Source organism: Anomaloglossus baeobatrachus (genome assembly GCF_048569485.1).
Source record: "Anomaloglossus baeobatrachus isolate aAnoBae1 chromosome 5 unlocalized genomic scaffold, aAnoBae1.hap1 SUPER_5_unloc_5, whole genome shotgun sequence".
Lineage (NCBI taxonomy): Eukaryota > Metazoa > Chordata > Amphibia > Anura > Aromobatidae > Anomaloglossus > Anomaloglossus baeobatrachus.
In genome coordinates, this window is record NW_027441809.1 from 243158 (window position 1) to 266808 (window position 23651).

General features: G+C 51.0%; 1 protein-coding gene across 1 annotated transcript in view; it reads left to right on the forward strand.

Annotated features, from left to right (window-relative positions):
* LOC142259266 (uncharacterized) overlaps positions 1-23651 on the forward strand; it is a 343907-nt gene that overhangs the window by 232461 nt on the left and 87795 nt on the right. The window contains exon 9 of the mRNA XM_075331744.1: positions 19372-19588. Within this exon, the coding sequence (XP_075187859.1) occupies positions 19372-19588 (217 nt within the window). The remainder of the gene's footprint in view (positions 1-19371; positions 19589-23651) is intronic.

The following is a 23651-nucleotide window of genomic DNA, read 5'->3' on the forward strand; positions in this document are numbered from 1 at the left end:
ACCAGACCGGTACACAAAGAGAAGCCAGCACCATCCGGCAGGGGCTTACGGACCCCGACAAGGCTAGGAGTCGCCGTGCAATTTGTCAAATCCGTTAGCGAAGGGAACCTCCTGGGTTTCCCAGCAGCCAAGTCCCGACAGAAGGCAACAGTCCAACCGAGAGAGGGAAACACAGTCACCGCCAAGGCTAAAGTTCCCAGGGCCAGAGCCTGCGGGCAAAAGGGGCTCCTTCAGCACATATCTAAGCTGGAGAGCGGGTTACCGGTGGGAACCCATTGGAACCGTACACACGACCCAGGTGCAGGGAAAGGCAGTCACCATCAACCTGCCGGGAGGAGAAACACCGCAGACGTCTGTGGGACCCGTCCATCCAGCCGTTTGTTTTACCGGAGACTCTGTGTTCATCATTGGCTGAGTGAGTACCACCGTGCCGTGCGGCACAGCGCTGCCCCCGCGACCCTGCACCTCACCAGGCCCCGTAGCCCGCCTGCAATCCATCCCTACCCCCTCACCGGGCCCCGGGACAACCAACCTCTCTACCCACGGAGGGGAGAACAAACATTAAAGCTGCTCCCTGTCATCGCTCCCGGGATCCCCGTCCAGAGCAGCGGTGGTGTCACCAATCGCACCACAACCGTGGGTGGCGTCACGGACAATATCAAATCCCCACAATCAAATCCCCCTTTTCACTCACGGGTGAGGAACGCCGCTTGAGTCCCCGGGATCCGGCCCACCGCTCGAGCCACCACCGAGCAGCAGCCGCAGCAGCAGCCGGACCCGAGCAGTGGGAGAGCGCAGCGTCCCCTCCTCCGCCCGCGACAACTTGGCGTCACAAACAGGATCTTACCGCTCTGCCATCTGGTAGAGGTGTGCCTTGTGACCGCCGGAGGTGTGCGGCCGAAAAATTTGAGAAGCCATCTTGGCTCTGCCATCTCTAGCAGTGGAGGCGCAAAAGCCGAAACCCCACCCCTGTAGAGGAGGAGCCGGAAAAAGACTAAGGGGGACTGAGGGCGTCTGGCCGCATGTAGCTCGCGGCTATACGAGCAAGGACGCCGGGACCCCGCGATCTGCTGAGCCCTGCAAAGGATGTCTGCCCCACCTAGCTATGCGGAGGCTACCGAGCCGGTGCATGGAACAGCGGCATGGCTGAGGGCCCGAACGGCAGGGATCTGCCGACACTACCAAAGTCAGATATGCATACTGATGGAACAGTGGACCGCGGAGGTGGAAGGGGTAGCTGCAGTCGCCCGGGTGTATGGAATCGAAGCAATGATGGAGGAGCTGGTGAGTGACCCACGCCCCTGTGTCCCCGAGGGACCGGCCGTTGCGGCTGAGGGACCCGGTCTACCCCTGGCCCCCATGCCGCCTCCGTCTTCCTTGCCCGTGCACTGTGCTGCGCCTGGTCCGTCTGGCGTGCACCCCTTCGTGGCAGTGGCTGAGAGAGTGGCGAGCCCAGAGGCTGCGGCAGCTGGCGGCGACCCGCCTGGCACAAGAACGGATGATAGCGACTCCAGACCGGACACAGAGCCTGTTTCCGAGGAAGACGAAGGGGTCGTTGCCCTGTGTGACATGGAGGCCACTTACATCCCCCGGAGCTGAAATAATGGGTACCGTGCGGCCCTTCCCCGTCGTGCCTGCTATGCGCTGGAGGGACTCATTCCTGTGTTCCTCCACCTGGGGCCGGCTGAGGATGATGAAAGCGAGCAGTGAAGTCGGCGGTCCTCCGCCTAAAAGTTGTCCCCGTTGGGACCACCAAAGTACCGTTTAAAAGTTTTGAAAATGATAAGTGAATGATTACCGAGATGTTACCTGATTTAAACCCTGATTAGCACCGGTCGCTGCCGGCAACTGTTGTCCCCGTGGGGACTGTGTGCAAGTTATGCGTAGGAACTACTACGGACAAGCCCGAGAACTGGCAGGGCAACCATGAACTTGTGGTCTGTAAATAAAAATGTTTTTATGGCTAAACCGTAACCGCCTCCGGAGAGGCTGATTTGGAGGATGGGCCTGGAGGGAAGTGATGGCCCAGGCCCTTCACTATCGCAACCGGTGGCGATCCTCCGGGGGTTTCAGGGGTTCCCCATGGACGTGGGTCCCCTGAGAAGGACAGAACCCGCTCGGATAACTTGTGCTGGACTGGGGTCAAGGGGTGCTGCCCATTTGCTTAGGGGCAGCATCAGGGCCAGGTTGCTTGGGTGGGAGAGAGCAGAAGCCGTTACCGTTAGCAACGTTTAAGTATGTGCCTCCCGATGTGGGAAGATTGAAAAATGTTTTTATATGTTTTACCGTTTATCTTTTTCAGTTGTGAAAATAAAACCGGTGATGGACGGGCAGCCCGCGGACGGTCTGCATTTTTACTAAGGGGGAATGTGGCGCCCTGGGCAAGCCAGGACGTCACAAGCACTACACCAACACACCCCACACTCCCGGTCAGGCACACCAAAGTCAGACAAAAACCCTTGTTGCCTTCCTCCAGGGGCTGATGTCCACACCAGGGGGTGGGCCAGGCGGTTGGTCCCGCCCACCGAGGAGTTCACAGTCCTGGAGGCGGGAAAAGCAGGCAGATAGAGTTTGGAAGTGAAAGGGAGAGGAGTGAAGTGGCAGTTGAGGAGCCTGAAGTTGGTCCGGGTGTGTGGCCCGGACGGATCAGCAAGGTTGGCAGACGGTGGTGACCGTCTGCAGGAGTGGCCTATTGGAGCTAGCCGTAAGGATCGTGGACGGGCGGTGGCCCGGCGGTACCAGACCGGTGCACAAAGAGAAGCCAGCACCATCCGGCAGGGGCTTTCGGACCCCGACAAGGCTAGGAGTCGCCGTGCAATTTGTCAAATCCGTTAGCGAAGGGAACCTCCTGGGTTTCCCAGCAGCCAAGTCCCGACAGAAGGCAACAGTCCAACCGAGAGAGGGAAACACAGTCACCGCCAAGGCTAAAGTTCCCAGGGCCAGAGCCTGCGGGCAAAAGGGGCTCCTTCAGCACATATCTAAGCTGGAGAGCGGGTTACCGGTGGGAACCCATTGGAACCGTACACACGACCCAGGTGCAGGGAAAGGCAGTCACCATCAACCTGCCGGGAGGAGAAACACCGCAGACGTCTGTGGGACCCGTCCATCCAGCCGTTTGTTTTACCGGAGACTCTTTGTTCATCATTGGCTGAGTGAGTACCAACATGCCGTGCGGCACAGCGCTGCCCCCGCGACCCTGCACCTCACCAGGCCCCGTAGCCCGCCTGCAATCCATCCCTACCCCCTCACCGGACCCCGGGACAACCAACCCCCCTACCCAAGGACGGGAGAACCAACATTAAAGCTGCTCCCTGTCATCGCTCCCGGGATCCCCGTCCAGAGCAGCGGTGGTGTCACCAATCTCACCACAACCGTGGGTGGCGTCACGGACAATATCAAATCCCCACAATCAAATCCCCCTTTTCACTCACGGGCGAGGAACGCCGCTTGAGTCCCCGGGATCCGGCTCACCGCTCGAGCCACCACCGAGCAGCAGCCGCAGCAGCCGGACCCAAGCAGTGGGAGAGCGCAGCGTCCCCTCCTCCGACCGCGACATATTTTCACCTGAACCCCCTTTGTTCCCCCTCTTTTGAAAATAAAATATTCTGCACAATTAATTCCCTCTCCTCCTTTCTTTGAATATTTCTCAGGGTAGGGGCCCTTCTAAAAGTGATATCCGGATGAGTAGGCATAACTTCCTTTAAAATAGGATAATTTAATAACATGTTCCAATGTTTTTCCAAAAGTTTTCTAATAAAAACAGTCATTACTGTATGTGGAAATGAAATTTGTTGTGAAATCATGCAAATTACTGGATTCAAAAGCAGCCGTTCTGGGTTTAAATTACCTTGGTTTATCTGTTACCTGGTAAGACCCTATTCTGCTCTTCTATCCACAGTATTTCCTATGTACACTGTGATGATCAGGCACAGACTGAATGAGTCGCGTGATGAGCGGTGAATGAACTCAGGTGAGGTCACTGAAGTCACCTGAGGTCAAGTTACCTGCAGTCACAAGTGGTGGACCGTGGGAACCTGCAGCTGTGGCCGCGGCTAACCTAAGTGACGACACCACTGATCGCGGCTCAGTCTCTGCCTGAACCTCATAGCGGATAGTCATGTGCCATGATTGTGCGTTATGACTTTACAAGTAGCAGAGCTTGAATCGTCGTGGGACCTCGTGTGGATTTTGCTGGAGCTGCACGGGTGTTTTGGGGATTAATAAAGTGGTAAAAGAGGGTATCCACTACATACACTTTGTGCACACATAGCTCCGTTACATACACATCATGCTCACACGGCTCCGTGTGAGGGCCGGGGAGGACTGGTAGGCCCAGGAGGTGGATCCACTGGACCGAGCACCCCATCTGGAGGGCAGGGTACACGGTAGCTGGAGCACTAACGAGGAGAACCAGGTCACCAGAGTCACGGAGTCCTGTAGGACAGTACAGGAACAGGTACAGGTACCAGGTAGCAAAGACAGGACCAGGTCACTAGGGTCACAGGGTACTTTAAGGCAGTAATACAGGAAACAGGAACAAGAGGACCTGAGCACCTAGCTCACAAGACAAGGCATAGAAACACATGCGATGATCAGGCCACGCCCACATGGAAAGGCCAGTCCTATATAGCCAGCACAGCTTCAGGTCATTTCCTGTTGCAGCAGTGCTGGGCCTATAAGACCAGGTGAGTGGGCGCGGCCCGGTCCTATACAGAGGCATCAGTCAGAGTCAGACTCCTGAGACCTGGAACAGGGGATCAACAGCGGGAGCGGGAGGCGTGACCGTGACCGGTGGACGCATGGACTGGACCAGTGAGCAAGGAGCGGTGGTGCGATGGCGAGACTGGATCAGTGAGCATGGAGCGGTGCAATGCAGGTGCGACCGGATCAGTGGGTATGGAGCGGTGCCTGGATGGTGAAACCGGCTCAGTAGGTAAGGAGCGCTGCTGGGACACCGAGAGCGTGACAGTACCCCCCCTTGAAGCCCCCCTCTCCGCGGACATGAAGACGCGCCGAAGAGAGGCAGCAACTTACTTCCGGGACAACTAGGACCGGGCCTCAGGACCGCAATCCACCCAATCGACCAGGAAGGACTGCTTACCCCGGACCGTTTTCATGGCCACTATGTCCCGTATCGGGGAATTTTGAACCCATGTCAGCGGCAAGGGAGGCAACGGAAATGGAAGGACAGTCAGAAGCATGACTGGAATCTTGGACGACCGGGTCGAGCGTCTCGGACCGGGTACAGGACAGTGTCTCATCCTCAGTAGCCGGTGGACTCAAAGTCTCAACTCCAGAAGGCGGTGGAATCAATGTCTCAGATGCCTGGGGCAGTGGAACATCACTGGATAGCGTCGTCTCTTCTTCAGGATCCTGCAGCTTGACTGAGTCAAGTGCTAGGGGCTGAGGAACAGGCTGCAAGCAAGTTTTGTGGATCACATAGAAGGCGATGGTCTCTGTATGCGAAGTGCAAAACCTGGAGGTTCACGGGCTCGGTGGTATACCGGACAGGCTCGTAGAGCGGTTTGCCGTCTACGGAGGCGAACCAGACGGGTTTCTTCAGTGGAGTGACAGGGACCTGGTATTTGTCTACCGTGGCCTGGTGGATAAAGTTGCCTGCTGCCCCGGAATCGATGTGGGCCTCTGCCGAAAACCGGGTCCCCTCTGTCATCACCTGAACCATCTGTTTAACTGGGACTGAAGGGATTCCGGTGGCAAGGGTGGCGGTTCCCACCATCCCTTGGACCTGGGGTCTACCAGGTTTCTCAGGGCATGTTCGAAACATATGTGACCCGTCACCACAATAGAACCACAGGCCCTGGGCGACCCGTTCTGCACGGCGTTGCTTGGCTTGGGTCAGACGGTCCACTTGCATGGGTTCTGGTGACGATTCGCGGAAAGGCAGGGATGAGGGTGCGGTAGGTTTCTGCGGGGGCAAGACGTGGCGAGGTGGTCGCTTCTCCCGGACTACCTCCTGGGCACGCTCCAGAAAACGGAGGTCAATCCGGGTGGCCAGGGAAATCAAAGCATCCAAGGTGCGTGGAACGTCACGGCCGGTGAGTTCGTCTTTAATACGACCAGAGAGACGCTCCCAAAAGGCCGCCGTTAAGGCCTCATTGTTCCAGCCCAGCTCCTAAGCGAGCGTGCGGAACTGTATGGCACACTGGCCGACTGTTTGGGTCCCTTGGCGTAGCCGGAGGAGCGTAGAGGTCACTGCAGTAGTCCGTCCGGGTTCGTCGAAGGTGCCCCGGAAGGCTCGTAGGAACTCCTGGATATCGGTGGTGATCGGGTCCTCGTTCTCCCACAGAGGGTTAATCCAGGCCAGGGCTTCACCTTCCAGGTGTGACATCAGGAATGCTACCTTGGCCTGGTCTGAGGCGAACAAGTGCGGGAGCAACTGAAAGTGCAAGGAGCACTGGTTCAGGAAGCCTCGGCAGGACTTGGGATCCCCTGCGTAGCGAGGCGGAGCAGCAAGGTGAAGTTGCGAGGCCGTGGAGACAACTGGTTCAGACCTGGAGACTGGTTGCTGTGTGTACTGAGATGAGGAGGCGGTCTGCAGTGCATATAACCGGTGGTCCACGGACGTCATGAACTTCAGCATCCGGTTCAGGGTTTCGCGCTGTTGCGCCAGCTCCTGGCGCAGCTCAGCAAGCTCTGATTTCTGTGCTTCAGCGGAATCCATGGCCTTATCATACTGTGAGGGCCGGGGAGGACTGGTAGGCCCAGAAGGTGGATCCACTGGACTGAGCACCCCACCTGGAGGGCAGGGTACATGGTAGCTGGAGCACTAGCGTGGCAGGAACGGGAAGAACCAGGTCACCAGGGTCATGGAGTCCCATAGGACAGTACAGGAACAGGTACAGGTACCAGGTAGCAAAGACAGGTCCAGGTCACTAGGGTCACAGAGTACTTTAAGGCAGTAATACAGGAAACAGGAACAAGAGGACCTGAGCACCTAGCTCACAAGACAAGGCATAGAAACACAAGCGATGATCAGGCCCCGCCCACATGGAAAGGCCAGTCCTATATACTCAGCACAGCCTCAGGTCTCCTGTTGCAGCAGTGCTGGGCCTATAAGACCAGGTGAGTGGGCGCGGCCCGGTCCTATACAGAGGCATCAGTCAGAGTCAGACTCCTGAGACACGGAACAGGACTCAGGGGATCAAGAGCAGGAGCGGCAGGTGTGACCGGTGGGCGCATGGACTGGACTAGTGAGCAAGGAGCGGTGGTGCGATGGTGAGACTGGATCAGTGAGCACGGAGCGGTGCAATGCAGGTGCGATCGGATCAGTGGGTACGGAGCGGTGCCTGGATGGTGAAACCGGCTCAGTAGGTAAGGAGCGCTGCTGGGACACCGGGAGCGTGACACTCCATTACATGCACAGCTCTGCTCCATATACGTCGTACACACATTTTCAGCGACTTGTGATCAAGACCGATCAGTTCCAAACGTCTTTATTTAAAAGTCGTACAAGAAATCTTCTCCTCACCTGAACTTATCAATAAAGAATTCAATACAGCAAAGATCGAAATAAGAGTGTGAAGGGGTCACATACATACGCAACAGGGGTCACATACATACGCAACAGGGGTCACATACATACACAACAGGGGTCACATACATACGCAACAGGGGTCACATACAAACGCAACAGGGGTCACATACATACGCAACAATAGTTTACAATAACCGCCCACTGACACCGCGTCTCATCCAGTGTCTGCACATTAATATAGGACTACACTGAGGAGCTGATCATGTGACCCCTGACTCCTCCCCTCCATGTGACATCATCACAGGTCCTGTAAGCACAGAGCAGCCATATATCTAGTGTGCGGCTCTGCAGGTGGAGGTAGGTGCAGGGTATTATATATCTAGTGTGCGGCTCTGCAGGTGGAGGTAGGTGCAGGGTATTATATATCTAGTGTGCGGCTCTGCAGGTGGAGGTAGGTGCAGGGTATTATATATCTGGTGTGCGGCTCTGCAGGAGGAGGTAGGTGCAGGGTATTATATATCTAGTGTGCGGCTCTGCAGGGGGAGGTAGGTGCAGGGTATTATATATCTAGTGTGCGGCTCTGCAGGGGGAGGTAGGTGCAGGGTATTATATATCTAGTGTGCGGCTCTGCAGGAGGAGGTAGGTGCAGGGTATTATATATCTAGTGTGCGGCTCTGCAGGTGGAGGTAGGTGCAGGGTATTATATATCTAGTGTGCGGCTCTGCAGGTGGAGGTAGGTGCAGGGTATTATATATCTAGTGTGCGGCTCTGCAGGTGGAGGTAGGTGCAGGGTATTATATATCTAGTGCGCGGCTCTGCAGGTGGAGGTAGGTGCAGGGTATTATATATCTAGTGCGCGGCTCTGCAGGTGGAGGTAGGTGCAGGGTATTATATATCTAGTGTGCGGCTCTGCAGGTGGAGGTAGGTGCAGGGTATTATATATCTAGTGTGCGGCTCTGCAGGAGGAGGTAGGTGCAGGGTATTATATATCTAGTGTGCGGCTCTGCAGGTGGAGGTAGGTGCAGGGTATTATATATCTAGTGTGCGGCTCTGCAGGGGGAGGTAGGTGCAGGGTATTATATATCTAGTGTGCGGCTCTGCAGGAGGAGGTAGGTGCAGGGTATTATATATCTAGTGTGCGGCTCTGCAGGTGGAGGTAGGTGCAGGGTATTATATATCTAGTGTGCGGCTCTGCAGGTGGAGGTAGGTGCAGGGTATTATATATCTAGTGTGCGGCTCTGCAGGTGGAGGTAGGTGCAGGGTATTATATATCTAGTGCGCGGCTCTGCAGGTGGAGGTAGGTGCAGGGTATTATATATCTAGTGCGCGGCTCTGCAGGTGGAGGTAGGTGCAGGGTATTATATATCTAGTGTGCGGCTCTGCAGGTGGAGGTAGGTGCAGGGTATTATATATCTAGTGTGCGGCTCTGCAGGAGGAGGTAGGTGCAGGGTATTATATATCTAGTGTGCGGCTCTGCAGGTGGAGGTAGGTGCAGGGTATTATATATCTAGTGTGCGGCTCTGCAGGTGGAGGTAGGTGCAGGGTATTATATATCTAGTGTGCGGCTCTGTAGGTGGAGGTAGGTGCAGGGTATTATATATCTAGTGTGCGGCTCTGCAGGTGGAGGTAGGTGCAGGGTATTATATATCTAGTGTGCGGCTCTGCAGGTGGAGGTAGGTGCAGGGTATTATATATCTAGTGTGCGGCTCTGCAGGTGGAGGTAGGTGCAGGTTATTATATATCTAGTGTGCGGCTCTGCAGGTGGAGGTAGGTGCAGGGTATTATATATCTAGTGTGCTGCTCTGCAGGTGGAGGTAGGTGCAGGGTATTATATATCTAGTGTGCGGCTCTGCAGGTGGAGGTAGGTGCAGGGTATTATATATCTAGTGTGCGGCTCTGCAGGTGGAGGTAGGTGCAGGGTATTATATATCTAGTGTGCGGCTCTGCAGGTGGAGGTAGGTGCAGGGTATTATATATCTAGTGTGCGGCTCTGCAGGTGGAGGTAGGTGCAGGGTATTATATATCTAGTGTGCGGCTCTGCAGGAGGAGGTAGGTGCAGGGTATTATATATCTAGTGTGCGGCTCTGCAGGTGGAGGTAGGTGCAGGGTATTATATATCTAGTGTGCGGCTCTGCAGGTGGAGGTAGGTGCAGGGTATTATATATCTAGTGTGCGGCTCTGCAGGTGGAGGTAGGTGCAGGGTATTATATATCTAGTGTGCGGCTCTGCAGGTGGAGGTAGGTGCAGGTTATTATATATCTAGTGTGCGGCTCTGCAGGTGGAGGTAGGTGCAGGTTATTATATATCTAGTGTGCGGCTCTGCAGGTGGAGGTAGGTGCAGGGTATTATATATCTAGTGTGCGGCTCTGCAGGTGGAGGTAGGTGCAGGGTATTATATATCTAGTGTGCGGCTCTGCAGGTGGAGGTAGGTGCAGGGTATTATATATCTAGTGTGCGGCTCTGCAGGTGGAGGTAGGTGCAGGTTATTATATATCTAGTGTGCGGCTCTGCAGGTGGAGGTAGGTGCAGGTTATTATATATCTAGTGTGCGGCTCTGCAGGTGGAGGTAGGTGCAGGGTATTATATATCTAGTGTGCGGCTCTGCAGGTGGAGGTAGGTGCAGGGTATTCTATATCTAGTGTGCGGCTCTGCAGGTGGAGGTAGGTGCAGGGTATTATATATCTAGTGTGCGGCTCTGCAGGTGGAGGTAGGTGCAGGGTATTATATATCTAGTGTGCGGCTCTGCAGGTGGAGGTAGGTGCAGGGTATTATATATCTAGTGTGCGGCTCTGCAGGTGGAGGTAGGTGCAGGTTATTATATATCTAGTGTGCGGCTCTGCAGGTGGAGGTAGGTGCAGGTTATTATATATCTAGTGTGCGGCTCTGCAGGAGGAGGTAGGTGCAGGGTATTATATATCTAGTGTGCGGCTCTGCAGGTGGAGGTAGGTGCAGGGTATTATATATCTAGTGTGCGGCTCTGCAGGTGGAGGTAGGTGCAGGGTATTATATATCTAGTGTGCGGCTCTGCAGGTGGAGGTAGGTGCAGGGTATTATATATCTAGTGTGCGGCTCTGCAGGTGGAGGTAGGTGCAGGGTATTATATATCTAGTGTGCGGCTCTGCAGGTGGAGGTAGGTGCAGGGTATTATATATCTAGTGTGCGGCTCTGCAGGTGGAGGTAGGTGCAGGGTATTATATATCTAGTGTGCGGCTCTGCAGGTGGAGGTAGGTGCAGGGTATTATATATCTAGTGTGCGGCTCTGCAGGAGGAGGTAGGTGCAGGGTATTATATATCTAGTGTGCGGCTCTGCAGGTGGAGGTAGGTGCAGGGTATTATATATCTAGTGTGCGGCTCTGCAGGTGGAGGTAGGTGCAGGGTATTATATATCTAGTGTGCGGCTCTGCAGGTGGAGGTAGGTGCAGGGTATTATATATCTAGTGTGCGGCTCTGCAGGTGGAGGTAGGTGCAGGGTATTATATATCTAGTGTGCGGCTCTGCAGGTGGAGGTAGGTGCAGGGTATTATATATCTAGTGTGCGGCTCTGCAGGTGGAGGTAGGTGCAGGTTATTATATATCTAGTGTGCGGCTCTGCAGGAGGAGGTAGGTGCAGGGTATTATATATCTAGTGTGCGGCTCTGCAGGTGGAGGTAGGTGCAGGGTATTATATATCTAGTGTGCGGCTCTGCAGGTGGAGGTAGGTGCAGGGTATTATATATCTAGTGTGCGGCTCTGCAGGTGGAGGTAGGTGCAGGGTATTATATATCTAGTGTGCGGCTCTGCAGGTGGAGGTAGGTGCAGGGTATTATATATCTAGTGTGCGGCTCTGCAGGTGGAGGTAGGTGCAGGGTATTATATATCTAGTGTGCTTCTCTGCAGGAGGAGGTAGGTGCAGGGTATTATATATCTAGTGTGCGGCTCTGCAGGAGGAGGTAGGTGCAGGGTATTATATATCTAGTGTGCGGCTCTGCAGGTGGAGGTAGGTGCAGGGTATTATATATCTAGTGTGCGGCTCTGCAGGTGGAGGTAGGTGCAGGGTATTATATATCTAGTGTGCGGCTCTGCAGGTGGAGGTAGGTGCAGGGTATTATATATCTAGCGTGCGGCTCTGCAGGTGGAGGTAGGTGCAGGGTATTATATATCTAGCGTGCGGCTCTGCAGGTGGAGGTAGGTGCAGGGTATTATATATCTAGCGTGCGGCTCTGCAGGTGGAGGTAGGTGCAGGGTATTATATATCTAGCGTGCGGCTCTGCAGGAGGAGGTAGGTGCAGGGTATTATATATCTAGTGTGCGGCTCTGCAGGTGGAGGTAGGTGCAGGGTATTATATATCTAGTGTGCGGCTCTGCAGGTGGAGGTAGGTGCAGGGTATTATATATCTAGTGTGCGGCTCTGCAGGTGGAGGTAGGTGCAGGGTATTATATATCTAGTGTGCGGCTCTGCAGGTGGAGGTAGGTGCAGGGTATTATATATCTAGTGTGCGGCTCTGCAGGTGGAGGTAGGTGCAGGTTATTATATATCTAGTGTGCGGCTCTGCAGGTGGAGGTAGGTGCAGGTTATTATATATCTAGTGTGCGGCTCTGCAGGAGGAGGTAGGTGCAGGGTATTATATATCTAGTGTGCGGCTCTGCAGGTGGAGGTAGGTGCAGGGTATTATATATCTAGTGTGCGGCTCTGCAGGAGGAGGTAGGTGCAGGGTATTATATATCTAGTGTGCGGCTCTGCAGGTGGAGGTAGGTGCAGGGTATTATATATCTAGTGTGCGGCTCTGCAGGTGGAGGTAGGTGCAGGGTATTATATATCTAGTGTGCGGCTCTGCAGGTGGAGGTAGGTGCAGGGTATTATATATCTAGTGTGCGGCTCTGCAGGTGGAGGTAGGTGCAGGGTATTATATATCTAGTGTGCGGCTCTGCAGGTGGAGGTAGGTGCAGGGTATTATATATCTAGTGTGCTTCTCTGCAGGAGGAGGTAGGTGCAGGGTATTATATATCTAGTGTGCGGCTCTGCAGGTGGAGGTAGGTGCAGGTTATTATATATCTAGTGTGCGGCTCTGCAGGTGGAGGTAGGTGCAGGGTATTATATATCTAGTGTGCGGCTCTGCAGGTGGAGGTAGGTGCAGGGTATTATATATCTAGTGTGCGGCTCTGCAGGTGGAGGTAGGTGCAGGGTATTATATATCTAGTGTGCGGCTCTGCAGGTGGAGGTAGGTGCAGGGTATTATATATCTAGTGTGCGGCTCTGCAGGTGGAGGTAGGTGCAGGGTATTATATATCTAGTGTGCGGCTCTGCAGGTGGAGGTAGGTGCAGGGTATTATATATCTAGTGTGCGGCTCTGCAGGTGGAGGTAGGTGCAGGTTATTATATATCTAGTGTGCGGCTCTGCAGGTGGAGGTAGGTGCAGGGTATTATATATCTAGTGTGCGGCTCTGCAGGTGGAGGTAGGTGCAGGGTATTATATATCTAGTGTGCGGCTCTGCAGGTGGAGGTAGGTGCAGGGTATTATATATCTAGTGTGCGGCTCTGCAGGTGGAGGTAGGTGCAGGGTATTATATATCTAGTGCGCGGCTCTGCAGGTGGAGGTAGGTGCAGGGTATTATATATCTAGTGTGCGGCTCTGCAGGTGGAGGTAGGTGCAGGGTATTATATATCTAGTGCGCGGCTCTGCAGGTGGAGGTAGGTGCAGGGTATTATATATCTAGTGCGCGGCTCTGCAGGAGGAGGTAGGTGCAGGGTATTATATATCTAGTGTGCGGCTCTGCAGGTGGAGGTAGGTGCAGGTTATTATATATCTAGTGTGCGGCTCTGCAGGTGGAGGTAGGTGCAGGGTATTATATATCTAGTGTGCGGCTCTGCAGGTGGAGGTAGGTGCAGGGTATTATATATCTAGTGTGCGGCTCTGCAGGTGGAGGTAGGTGCAGGGTATTATATATCTAGTGTGCGGCTCTGCAGGTGGAGGTAGGTGCAGGGTATTATATATCTAGTGTGCGGCTCTGCAGGTGGAGGTAGGTGCAGGGTATTATATATCTAGTGTGCGGCTCTGCAGGTGGAGGTAGGTGCAGGGTATTATATATCTAGTGTGCGGCTCTGCAGGTGGAGGTAGGTGCAGGGTATTATATATCTAGTGTGCGGCTCTGCAGGTGGAGGTAGGTGCAGGGTATTATATATCTAGTGTGCGGCTCTGCAGGTGGAGGTAGGTGCAGGTTATTATATCTCTAGTGTGCGGCTCTGCAGGTGGAGGTAGGTGCAGGGTATTATATATCTAGTGTGCGGCTCTGCAGGTGGAGGTGTGTGGAGATTCCCCATTACTGGGGCAGGCGGCATTAACCCCTTCAGCTCTGAGACTTTCTTGAAGTTTTTCTCTCGCTGATTTCTATGAATCGTGAGGTTTTTGTTCCTTTTCCTCTGATAGATACAAACACCCCAACTATGAGAGGCCGGAAGTGAGGAAACCCGTCTGCCCTCAGTCCTCGCCCCTTTCTGCCCTCGGTCCTCGGCCACTTTCTGCCCTCAGTCCTCAGCCGCTTTCTGCCCTCAGTCCTCAGCCGCTTTCTGCCCTCAGTCCTCGGCCCCTTTCTGCCCTCAGTCCTTGGCCCCTTATTGCCCTCGGCCCCTTTCTGCCCTTGGTCCTCGGCCCTTTTTTCCCCACACAGTATTATGTTCCCCCAGAATGTTCTCATTCTATGTTTCCCCTTATTATCTCAGGTCCCTACAATATCGGATCCTCTCAGTGGAGATCTTCCATAGAAGAGAATTCTCCTGATTGCCCCGTGAAGGATGGATATGGACAGGGACAAGATGGCGGAGAGGATATTACACCTCACCCTAGAGATCCTCTTCCGGCTTACTGGAGAGGTGAGAGATTCTGATGAAGTCACATTACATCATTCTTATCTATGGGAATAACAGATGGACAGAACTGGAGAGGTGAGGACTCTGGAAATGTCTGGAGTGAGATTTATTACTGTGTCTCTCCATAACCAGGATTACACAGTAGTGAAGAAGACCTCTAGTGAGCGCTGTCAGGCCCCTGTGTCTGAGGGATGGGGAAGACCCCTGAGCCCAATCACGGGGCCTCCACCTCACCCCCCGATACATGAGGACATCAATGACCAGAAGATCCTAGAACTCACCTACAAGATGATTGAGCTGCTGACTGGAGAGGTGACACTGCTGGGAATGCTGGGACATTATACAGTAACGCTATGAAGGGATCGGGGGTGACGGTATCATTGTATGTGTCAGGTTCCTATAAGGTGTCAGGACGTCACCATCTATTTCTCCATGGAGGAGTGGGAGTATTTAGAAGGACACAAAGATCTGTACAAGGACGTCATGATGGAGGTTCCCCAGCCTCTCACATCAGCAGGTAATAGACAGGACTAAATACACACGGCCTATAATTATCTGTATGTAAGGAATGAATTCAGTCCCTGTATGTGTCTCCTCCAGTTCTATCCAGTAAGAGGACAACACCAGAGAGATGTCCCCGTCCTCTTCTCCCGCAGGACTGTAAACAAGAAGACCCCGATGTTCCTCAGGATGTGTTTCCTCCAGCTCTATCCAGTAAGAAATATCTATTCATGTACTTTCTGCACTAATTTGCGTGTTACATTTTTAGGCTTTCTGCTGTGTTTTTTTTCAGCTGTATTTTCTTTGCTTCTGCTTCTTCTGCTGTTTGTTTCTAGTGCCTTCTCTATGTCATTATGAAGGCAACTCAAAGACCTGCAGAGGGTTCATGAATACCCTGTTTCCTCAAAAAGACAACCTACACCAAAAATAAGATCTAGCATGATTTTATGGGATTTTTGGCGAATGCTTGAAATATAAGCCCTACTCCAAAAATAGTTACTGTCAGGGCCAAGGTTGGGAAGAGTCAAACTGCGCAATTTCTCAGGAACCTCACTCTCTTAGGGTCCCCATCAGTTGTATTCTGAGGTTGATTGTTTAAGGACCTTTGATGACTTCAGAGTCATGTGACATGATGTAACCAAAGGTCTCTTAATTGCAGGAGTCTAAATTAATTGAATAGAACACAGGCTGGCATGCAGGACTGGCATTAGGGGAAATGGAGAGCAAACTGTGCAATTTCACGGGGCCCCCATTCTCTTTGCAGCCCCAGTGTTTATATATCGATTATAGGACTGCTTAAGGACCTCTTTGACATCACGTTATGTAAGCAAAGGTCTCTTAATTAATAAAGTCTAAAGCTGAAGAGGAGACAGGCCGGTGTGTGTGTGTGTGTGTGTGTGTGTGTGTGTGTGTGTGTGTTCATGCCAATTTTAACCAGCTTTGCCAAAATAGGCAGAGTTACAGCCGCACACTGAAATGCAAACGTTTTCAACTACTAAAGAAGATGTAATAAAATTATTGCTGTAGAGAATGTGAACTTCTGGCAAACTACCCTGGAAGGAATGGAGACCCCTACAGAAGGAGAGTTGACACCCAGACCCTGATTCATCAAAGCAATTATGTCAGAATTCTGGCATAAATCACTTCAAAAGTTCTCAAAAATGTTTGTGCAACACAGAGTTGTGAAAAAAATTGTGCGACTTTTGGAGGTTTCACGCCAATTTTAACCAGATTTGCCATAATGGGCAGAGCTTGGCCAGAAGAAGGGTGTCATGCCACCGCTTCTCTAATTCATAATAAACTGCAGCGTTCCCTATGCCAGAAATCTCACTCCAGTCCCTGACGTCATTTTTCAGTGTACATCGTCGGTCTTGATGAATTGGAGCCCTAATGTTTTTCTGCACAGACTGCAAGACCCTGCTACCTGCTTTGTTTACAAAGCCTTAAGGTGACTTTACACGCTACGAGATCGCTAAAGCTAAAGCGATCTCGTTTGGGTCACAATATTTGTGACGCACATCCGGCCGCTTTAGCGATGTCGTTGCGCATGACACCTATTAGCGATTTTGAATCGTTGCAAAAACGTTCAAAATCCCTTATCGGTGACATGCCCCCCTCTTCCTAATTATCGTTGCTGCTGCAGTAACGATGTTGTTCCTCGTTTCTGCGGCAGCACACATTGCTACGTGTGACACCGCAGGAACGAGGAACCTCTCCTTACCTGCATCCTGCCAGCAATGAGGAAGGAAGGAGGTGGGCGGGATGTTCATCCCACTCATCTCCGCCCCTCTGCTTTGATTGGGCGGCCGCTTAGTGACGTCGCTGTGACGCTGAACGAACCGCCCCCTTAGAAAGGAGGCAGTTCACCGGTCACAGCGACGTCGCAGAGCAGGTATGTGCATGTGACGCTGCCGTAGCGATAATGTTCGCTACAGCAGCGATCACCACATATCGACCGTACGATGGGGGCGGGTGCTATCACGCTCAACATCGCTAGCATCGGATAGCGATGTTGCAGCGTGTAAAGCGGCCTTTAGGATGGGCCATCAATGTTACAGCCCCATTAAATATCCGGCATGTGTCTGTAACTATTTTATGTTCGTCTTCGAACGAAAATCTCTTTTTAAAGGTCTATGTTGTGCATCAATGTTACAAGGAGATTTTTGCAGGTTTTGCCAACTGTCATGGCGGCGTCAGGATCTGTGGAAATTATAGATTATGGTACTCTGCATGTTAACTTCTCTGATGTGTGTGAGGAGCGCAGGGAGATGCAGGCATCGAACCACAGGCTTGGGCAGGCTAGCAAGAGTTAATCTCTCCTGGACTGCTTGTTAATGTCTTTGATCACATGCTGTAGAGGAGAAAGTATCGGTCGCTCCCCTTCTGCATATGCTGGCTGGACTATTTCATTAATGCCAGCTATAGTTTACCTATACAGGTCTGGTGAGGTGTTGTAATCCAGACTTAACGGTGGTTGTTGTGCATTATTACTGTGAGCTATTGTGGTGCTAACCCTTGTTGTCTTTTTGTTGCTGCATTTCTGCTCTTGCTTTTCTCCTTAGTCTCTCACTGTTTATTTCTGTGAGTTTGCAATGTGTCCCATTTGTCTTAATCTGTGTTTCCATCAATCATACTCCTGCCCCTTCCTTTCCCAGGGGTGGGGGGGGGGATAAGAGATTAAATCTGGTAAGGAGAATAGTAAGGTACAGGACTCTGGCATCTCCACCTTCAGGGGTAATCCAGAGGTTAGGAATAGCTTAGGGTCCCCTAGCGTGAGGGACAGTATAGGAGCCCCTGTCCCTCATTATCCTGCAGTCACATTGTGAAAATCTATCAGATTATTTGTAATAGCACATTCCAGAGAACTGTTGCTAGTAATAGGAGATCCGAATTAATGAAGATGTAACTCTAAAGGGGGCTTTAAATGCAGCGACATCACTAGCGATGTTGCTCGTGAAAGCACCCGCCCCCGTCGTTTGTGCATCACGGGCAAATCGCTGGTCGTGGCGCTCAATATCACTAGGCCCCGTCACACGGGCTTACCTGCCTAACGACGTCGCTGTGGCCGGCGAACTGCCTCTTTTCTAAGGGGGCGGTTCGTGCGGTGTCACAGCGACGTCACACGGCAGCCGTCCAATTGAAGCGGAGGGGCAGAGACTAGCTTCAGGAAAGTGACGCCCACCTCGTTGCCGGAGGACGCAGGTAAGCTGTTGTTCGTCGTTCCTGGGGTGTCAAACGGAGCGATGTGAGCTGCCTCAGGAACGACAAACAATCTACGTCCACAACGACCAACGAGATTTTGAAAATTAACGACATGTCAACGATCAACGATAAGGTGAGTATTTTTGATCGTTAACACTCGCTCGGAGCTGTTACACGCAACGACGTCACTAATGACGCTGGATGTGCATCACGAATTCCGTGACCCCGACAACATATCGTTAGATATGTCATTGCGTGTAACGGGGCCTTTAGATGTCAAAATTGGAAAACAGATTCAGAATACATTTTTTCCTGATTTAATTTCTGATGTTATGATTTAAAAAATAAATGTACTTTCATGATATCATTAAAAAGTAATAACATGCTGTTTTTTTTTTAGCAGATGACTGTATCGGGAGTTCAGATGGAAATAAAATATGTTCAGAATTTGTAACAGATGATGAAAGTATCACACATGATACATATGAAGAGCATGCTGTTGTCCCAGATATACCTCCAGTCCTTCCTCGGAAAGATCTATCATCTGATCTTTTCAAACAAGTCCAAAATTCTGATTTATCACAGAATTGTGAGCAAAATAAAATTTACAGAAAGGATGTGGAACATGAAACGGCTCCTACAAGGGAGAAACTATTTTCGTGTTCAAAATGTGGGAAATGTTTTACCAGGAAATCACATCTTAATATCCATCAAATAATTCACACAGTGAATGTTTCAGAGTGTGGGAAATGTTTTATTCAGAAAATAAACCTTGTTAGACATCAGAAAATTCACACAGGGGAGAAGCCATTTTCATGTTCAGAGTGTAGGAAATGTTTTATTCGGACAGCAGACCTTGTTAGGGTATGTGCGCACGTTGCTTTTTACCTGCTTTTTACCTGCTTTTTTGCTGCTTTTTCTTCTGCGCTGTTTAATGCCAAAATGGATGTGTTCTTCTATTCAAGCAAATTCTATGGGAATTTGGGTTTCTTGTTCACACTATGTTGTTCAAAATGCTGCCTTTTTGAGGCAGAACTTTGGTCAAAAACTCAGCTTTTCAAAGAAGCAACATGTCAATTGTTTTTGCCATTTGGGTTTTGCACTGCAAAGCTGAGTTTTTGACCAAAGTTCTGCCACAAAAAGGCAGCATTTTGAACAACATAGTGTGAACAAGAAACCCAAATTCCCATAGACTTTGCTTGAATAGAAGAACACATCCATTTTGGCATTAAACAGCGCAGAAGAAAAAGCAGCAAAAAAGCAGGTAAAAAGCAGGTAAAAAGCAACGTGCGCACATACCCTTAGACATCAGAAAATTTACACAGAGGAGAAGCCATTTTCATGTTCAGAGTGTGGGAAATGTTTTATTCAGAAATCACACCTTGTTAGACATCAGAAAAATCACACAGGGGAGAAGCCATTTTCATGTTCAGAGTGTGGGAAATGTTTTATTCAGAAAGCACACCTTGTTAGACATCAGAAAAATCACACAGGGGAGAAGCCATTTTCATGCCCAGAATGTGGTAAATGTTTTACTAGTAAATCAGGTCTTGTTTACCATCAAAAACATCACACAAAATAAACCATTTTTATGTTCTGAATGTGGAAAATGTATTTCTTAGAAATCAGATCTTGTTAAACATGTGAAGAAGCCGCACAGGGAAGGAACCTTTTTCATGCTGTGAATAATTGAAATGTTTAACTGGTAAATCAAGTCTTGCCGACCATCAGAAAACCAACAGAACGGAGCTGCCATTCTTGTTTTCAGAATTTGGCAAATTTTTTTTATCATTAATCAGGTTCTGTTGTCAGATGATTCAAAGGGTTTTATTTAAAAATTGGCTACAATTGCTCAAGTAAGAATTGGTGAGAGATAGAACTATTTTCTCTCTTTTTAAACTTATCGTATTTTTCAAACCATAAGAATGTGGTCATGACGCACTGTTAGGTCGGCTTCACACTTGCGATTAACTCGCATGAGTGCAATGCGAGAAATTCTCGCACTGCACTCGGACCAATGTTAATCAGTGAGGCAGCTCCCATCTGCTATTTTTTTCTCAGTCCAAATCGGACTGAGAAAGAAATCGCAGCATGCTGCATTTTGGTGAGTTTCTCGCGCGAGTCTCTCCAATGCAACTCTATGGGAGCGGGTAAATAAGCGGATGTCACAGGGACGGCACACACACCATCCTAGTGACATCCGTTTTTCTAAATACATTTATCGCATGTTTCAGAAAACACTGGTAAATGAGTGAGGTCTGACAATGTCGGTCAATCTATCTCTGTCAGTCGGTGTCTCCCTCTCGGTCTCTATTCTCTTTGTCGGTCGGTCTCTCGCTCTGGCTCGATATCTCTCTGTCCATGTCGGTCTCTCCCTCCCACCCCCTCTCTCATACTCCCGATCCACGATCACCAGCGTGGCGCTGCACGGCGTTCACACTGGCGGCTTCTCTTTTGAAAAAGCCGGCCGCTCATTATTCAATCTCGTATTCCCTGCTTTCCCTGCCCACCTGCGCCTATGATTGGTTGCAGTCAGACACGCCCCCACGATGAGTGACAGCTGTCTCACTGCAACCAATCACAGCTGCCAGTGGGTGGGTCTATGTCATGAAGTAAAATAAATAAATAATTAAAAAAAAACGGCGTGCGGTCCCCCCAATTTTGATACCAGCCAGGGTAAAGCCACACGGCTGAAGGCTGGTATTCTCAGGATGGGGAGCTCCACGTTATGGGGAGCCCCCCACCCTAAAAATATCAGCCTGCAGCCGCCCGGAATTGCCGCATCCATTAGATGCGACAGTCCCGGGACTGTACCCGGCTCATCCCGAATTGCCCTGGTGCGGTGGCAATCGAGGTAATAAGGAGTTAATGGCAGCAGCCCATAGCTGCCACTTAGGCGGGCTTTGCACACTACGACATCGCAGGTGCGATGTCGGTGGGGTCAAATTGAAAGTGACGCACATCCGGCATCGCATGCGACATCGTAGTGTGTAAAGCCTAGATGATACGATTAACGAGCGCAAAATCGTCGTAATCGTATCATCGGTGCAGCGTCTGCGTAATCCATAATTACGCTGACGCGACGGTCCGATGTTGTTCCTCGCTCCTGCGGCAGCACACATCGCTGTGGGTGAAGCCGCAGTAGCGAGGAACATCTACCGGCGTCACCGCGGCTTCCGTAGGATATGCGGAAGGAAGGAAGTGGGCAGGATGTTTACATCCCGCTCATCTCCGCCCCTCCGCACCTATTGGCCGCCTGCCGTGTGACGTCGCTATGACGCCACACGACCCGCCCCCCTAGGAAGGAGGCGGGTCGCCGGCCAGAGCGACGGTCGCAGGGCAGGTGAGTGCATGTGAAGCTGGCGTAGCGATAATTTTCGCTACGCCAGCTATCACACGATATCGTACCTGCGATGGGGGCGGGGACTATCGCGTGCGACATCGCAGCATCGGCTTGCGAAGTCGCAACGTGCAAAGCCTAAGACACAAAATTATTGAACAAGGGCACATCTCGCATCAAAATCTACGCCACTCCATAAAGCACAAAGAAAAACAAAAACTGGAGCATTCAAAGGGCTGATTATAAAACATCAGATTCTCTATTGAATATAAATATTAAAAATAGGTTTCAAATTATTGCAAATATATAATGGTGCTAATAAGAGGCAAAGGTGAAAGACCACATAATGATGGGGAGCAGAGGTAAAAACCACCATAATAGAGAGAAATAATCTGGACGGGGACCAAGTAAAATGAAGGAATAATCATAAGTGGCTAGCAGGTGAGGCGCCTCTATCCTGGCGTGGTATATAGAAAAACGTACAAGCCAAATCAGCATCCCACAATCAGAACAGGGCAGAGGCACTAAAAACCGCTAGTCACATGATACAGAGTAAATACAAGTCCCAGAACTTACACATAATAATGAAGGTGGTCACCAGAGTGTCCCACACCAGTAAAAAACTCCCTCCTACGCGCGTTTCGCAACACAGGTTGTTTATAGCTTCATCAGGGAAGGTGTGGAATAATGCCGTTCAAGGACCTTAAATAGGGAGTCACATGACCCCATTGGACCTGCAAGGACCTAGGAAATGCGTTCCAGCCAATCGGATCCCTGCTCGGACGCATGCGCACCGCACGATAAGCATCACACGCCCCCCGGCCGCCCAATGAGAAGGGAAGCCCGGAGCCCAGAATGATCTGGACGCCAGGCCACCCCCACCCATCAGAAGGACGGCCAGGGGGCGGGCGAGGCCAGCGAGCGGCGTGCACGGGTCACAGGGATCAGAGGGCGGAACACAGCTCCACAGCTCCAGGCTGCAAAGCCTGCCTAAGTCCTAGGTTAATCATGGCAGATGTCTCCCCAAGATAACTTCCATGATTAACCTGTTAGTTAAAGAAAATAAACACACACATCCAAAAATCCTTTATTTGTAATAAATGACAAAAAACAACAACCTCTTTCACCATTTTATTAAAGTCCCCAAATAACCCTCCATGTCCAACGTAATCCACAGAAGTCCCACGACACTTTAAGTTCTGTTACATCGGAAGCTGACAGCGGTCACAGACCATGACCGCTCTGTGAGCTCCCCGCAGCGACTGAAGTGAGTCGCGCTATCAGCGATGACGTCACTCAGGTTACCCGCGGCCACAGATCTCAGCGGGAGGACTTCTGCTGTGGCCGCGGGTAACCTCAGTGATGGCACCGCTGATAGCGGAGATCACTGCAGCCACTCACCGGTGACCGAAAATCTGGCCATGACACACAGACAGAGCCGCGGGATGACAGTGAAGTCGGGTGAAGTTCATCCGATTTCATTCTGATTGCGCGGCTCTGTCTGTGTCTGCTGTCAGCGGCCATTCAGCTCTGCTACATGGCTCTGTCTGTGTCTGCTGTCAGTGGCCATGTAGCAGAGCTGAATGGCAGATGCCATAGCTGCTGAGAATACAAAAAGGAACACATACGCATCAAACACGGATTGCACACGGACTACAATCAAATGAAAAATCACAGAATCGCATTGCAGTTGCATTGCACACTGATTATAATGTGAACAGAGCTCATGCTACTTTCTAGCATGAGACTCGGACCGATTTTACACACATAAGTGTGATTCCAGCCTTATGGGGGGATCTGCTGCTGACTCTGTTACCAGGGTAATATCCCCCAGTTTCTAGTGCAATGTGTTAGATGACTTTCCCTCTAAATAGTGCTTATAATAAATCTGTGGCTGCCTTTATTATTTACTAAAACAGTGAAAAGTCGCAGATTAGTGAATTTTTTAAATATAATCCAGCACCAAAACTTTTTGAAGTGTCCCTAATGTCCCCCAAAAGGAACTTCTAGGTTGTGAGATCCCACAACCCTCAGTGATCACCCTCACAGTGGAAGAGTGAGCTCTACGACCCCAGCTCTGCGGCATCCTTCTTAAGTACTTCAGTAAAACCTTAAAAAAAAGTTTGTGACAGCCCTGGATTAGTTGACAGAGCTACTTCTTGTGCTTAGAGCAGCCGCAGAGATTTGTGGGATCCCGCTCTACATACTAAGATCCCACAAAGTGGAAATTCGAGCTCCACTTTGCTAGTAAGTTGGGTATTTTGAGAGCC